Source organism: Protobothrops mucrosquamatus, unplaced genomic scaffold, assembly GCF_001527695.2.
Source record: "Protobothrops mucrosquamatus isolate PMUCROS unplaced genomic scaffold, P.Mucros_1.0 scaffold11264, whole genome shotgun sequence".
NCBI lineage: Eukaryota > Metazoa > Chordata > Lepidosauria > Squamata > Viperidae > Protobothrops > Protobothrops mucrosquamatus.
Genome location: NW_015397046.1, coordinates 1 through 1945, shown reverse-complemented (window position 1 = coordinate 1945; position 1945 = coordinate 1). Strand labels below are relative to the sequence as shown.

Here is a 1945-nt window from a genome sequence, read left to right as displayed (position 1 = left end):
CTGAGCCAGCATGTGGAAACTATGGCCCCCTCATGATTCATGGACTTCAACTCCCAGAATTCCTGAGCCAGCATGGGGGAATTATGGTCCCTTCATGACTCGTGGACTTCAACTCCCAGAATTCCTGAGCCAGCATGGCTCAGCTTGGAAACCTCTCCCTTTCCCCTCAGCACGGCTGGCTCAGGAATTCTGGGAGTTGAAGTCCACCAGTCATAAAAGAGCCAAGGTTGCCTACTCCTGCGATAGGCCCTATGCCAAATAAATAAATAAACCACACATCCCTCCCCTGCCCCCACTTAGCCTCTTCTCTGCCCCACCTGTGGCCCTTCAGAGGCTTTGCAGACTGGGCATCACCTGGACCGACAGGGTCAGTTTGAAGGGACACCACAGGACACGCAATTACTTGTGTCCCTTCGAAGCATCGTGTTGCTTCACATGACGCTCTCAGTAAGCTCCATGGGTGTTTTTCATAATGTGAGATTTCTCCAAAATGTATTATTTATTGATTTCCAACATTTCATATCGCTCCCTCCTCCAAACTCGAGGGAGCTCCCTGACATAATAAATTTTAGAAGACTCGGATCCCCCAAATCAACAAGTCGAGGTTCACTGAAAACAGAAAAAACGAGGCTCAGGTCTCAAAGTGCCCACTGGGCAGCCTGTCCCTTAGTGGGCCAGAGCCTGGACGAGCTGCGCCACGATGCCCAGGATGCTTTGGACCCTCTGCCGAGGGACACCAGGCACTGAACATGGCAGTGAGTAGGCCAGGGGTAGGCAGAGGGTCAGGCCGCCAACCTCGCTTGCCTTCCTAAGCACCCCCCCTCAACCCCTCCCCCAGCCTCCCTGCCCATCAGGCCGTAGGCCCTCCTCCTGGGCAAAGAGTGACCAAACAGAGGGCGCACCCACCATTGGCCACCGAGAGGTTGGCGAAGGTCAGTACGACGAAGGGGTGAGGCAGGACCCCCGGCTGGAACTTGGTCAGCACCTCCTCCATCACCTGGTTGATGAAACACCTCCCCACTGCGACCAGGATGTTGCTGGCAGCCTGCTGCCACTCCAGAAGAACCTCCTAGGGGAGCCCAAGACCGACAGCTCGACCCCCACGCTCCGTCCCCACATTCCCTCCCCCCCCCGGGGAAGTGGGCACGGCAACACAACGGGGCAGCCACACGGGCAGAGTCGATGGGAGCAGCAGCCCAGGCCAGGATGCCCAGAAGTGGCCCAGCACCCCCCGGCCCCTCCTCAGGTCGTGGACGTGGCTTCCTCGGGTCCTCCGGGTGAGAAGGCCAAAGGGGCAGGCAGCGCTTCAGCTACATGCCCCCTCACCGGGCAGCTCCCAGGCTTACTTTAGACTTGGTCATCTCGCTGGACGCCAGGAAGATGACGATCTTGGCCGTGCTTTTGTCCAGCTGAGCCAGGCTGCTCTTCACCACGGCTTCCATGGCCCTCAGGAGGATGACACGGTATGGGTGGGCCAGCTGGGAAAGAAGGGAAGGAGGCAGAGATGAGGGGCAGAGATGAGGGTCAGCCCCAACCTGCGCCCGGCACCGACTCTCTGGAGCCGCAAGGGCATCGCCCGCCAGCTGCGTTCCTTCCTCCCCGAAGGAGTCTGCTTTCCAGAATAGCCTTCCGGAGTCTCCTGCCCATCCAGGCAGAAATACGTTTCCCCACCCCCACTGTTTTTACGGAAACAGCCGCGCTGGGATGCCCCACCTTCTCGTGCTGCCGCAGGTACTCCTCGCAAGCGTTCAGGACCTCCTCGGGCTCAGCCCTGCCCAAAGAGCAGAGGGCACTGAAGATCTGCTCCTGGACGACAGGATCCTTGTCGGCCGTGGCGTCCATCAGGGTCATGGCCAGCCCTGAAAAAGAGCCAGGGGGCCTTCACCATCCTCCCCACAGCCCTGCATCTCTTGCCCGGATGGCACCAGCTGCTCCGCTCGAGCCC

At 59.3% G+C, this 1945-nt stretch overlaps 1 protein-coding gene across 1 annotated transcript in view; it reads right to left on the bottom strand.

Annotated features, from left to right (window-relative positions):
* LOC107301291 (maestro heat-like repeat-containing protein family member 1) overlaps positions 1-1851 on the bottom strand; it is a 7374-nt gene extending 5523 nt beyond the window's left edge. Inside the window, exons 1-3 of the mRNA XM_015830537.1 lie at positions 1714-1851; positions 1347-1478; positions 907-1069 (exon numbers count right to left, since the gene is read on the bottom strand). Coding sequence (XP_015686023.1) covers positions 907-1069; positions 1347-1478; positions 1714-1851 — 433 coding nt within the window. The remainder of the gene's footprint in view (positions 1-906; positions 1070-1346; positions 1479-1713) is intronic.
* Positions 1852-1945: the final 94 nt, after the last annotated feature.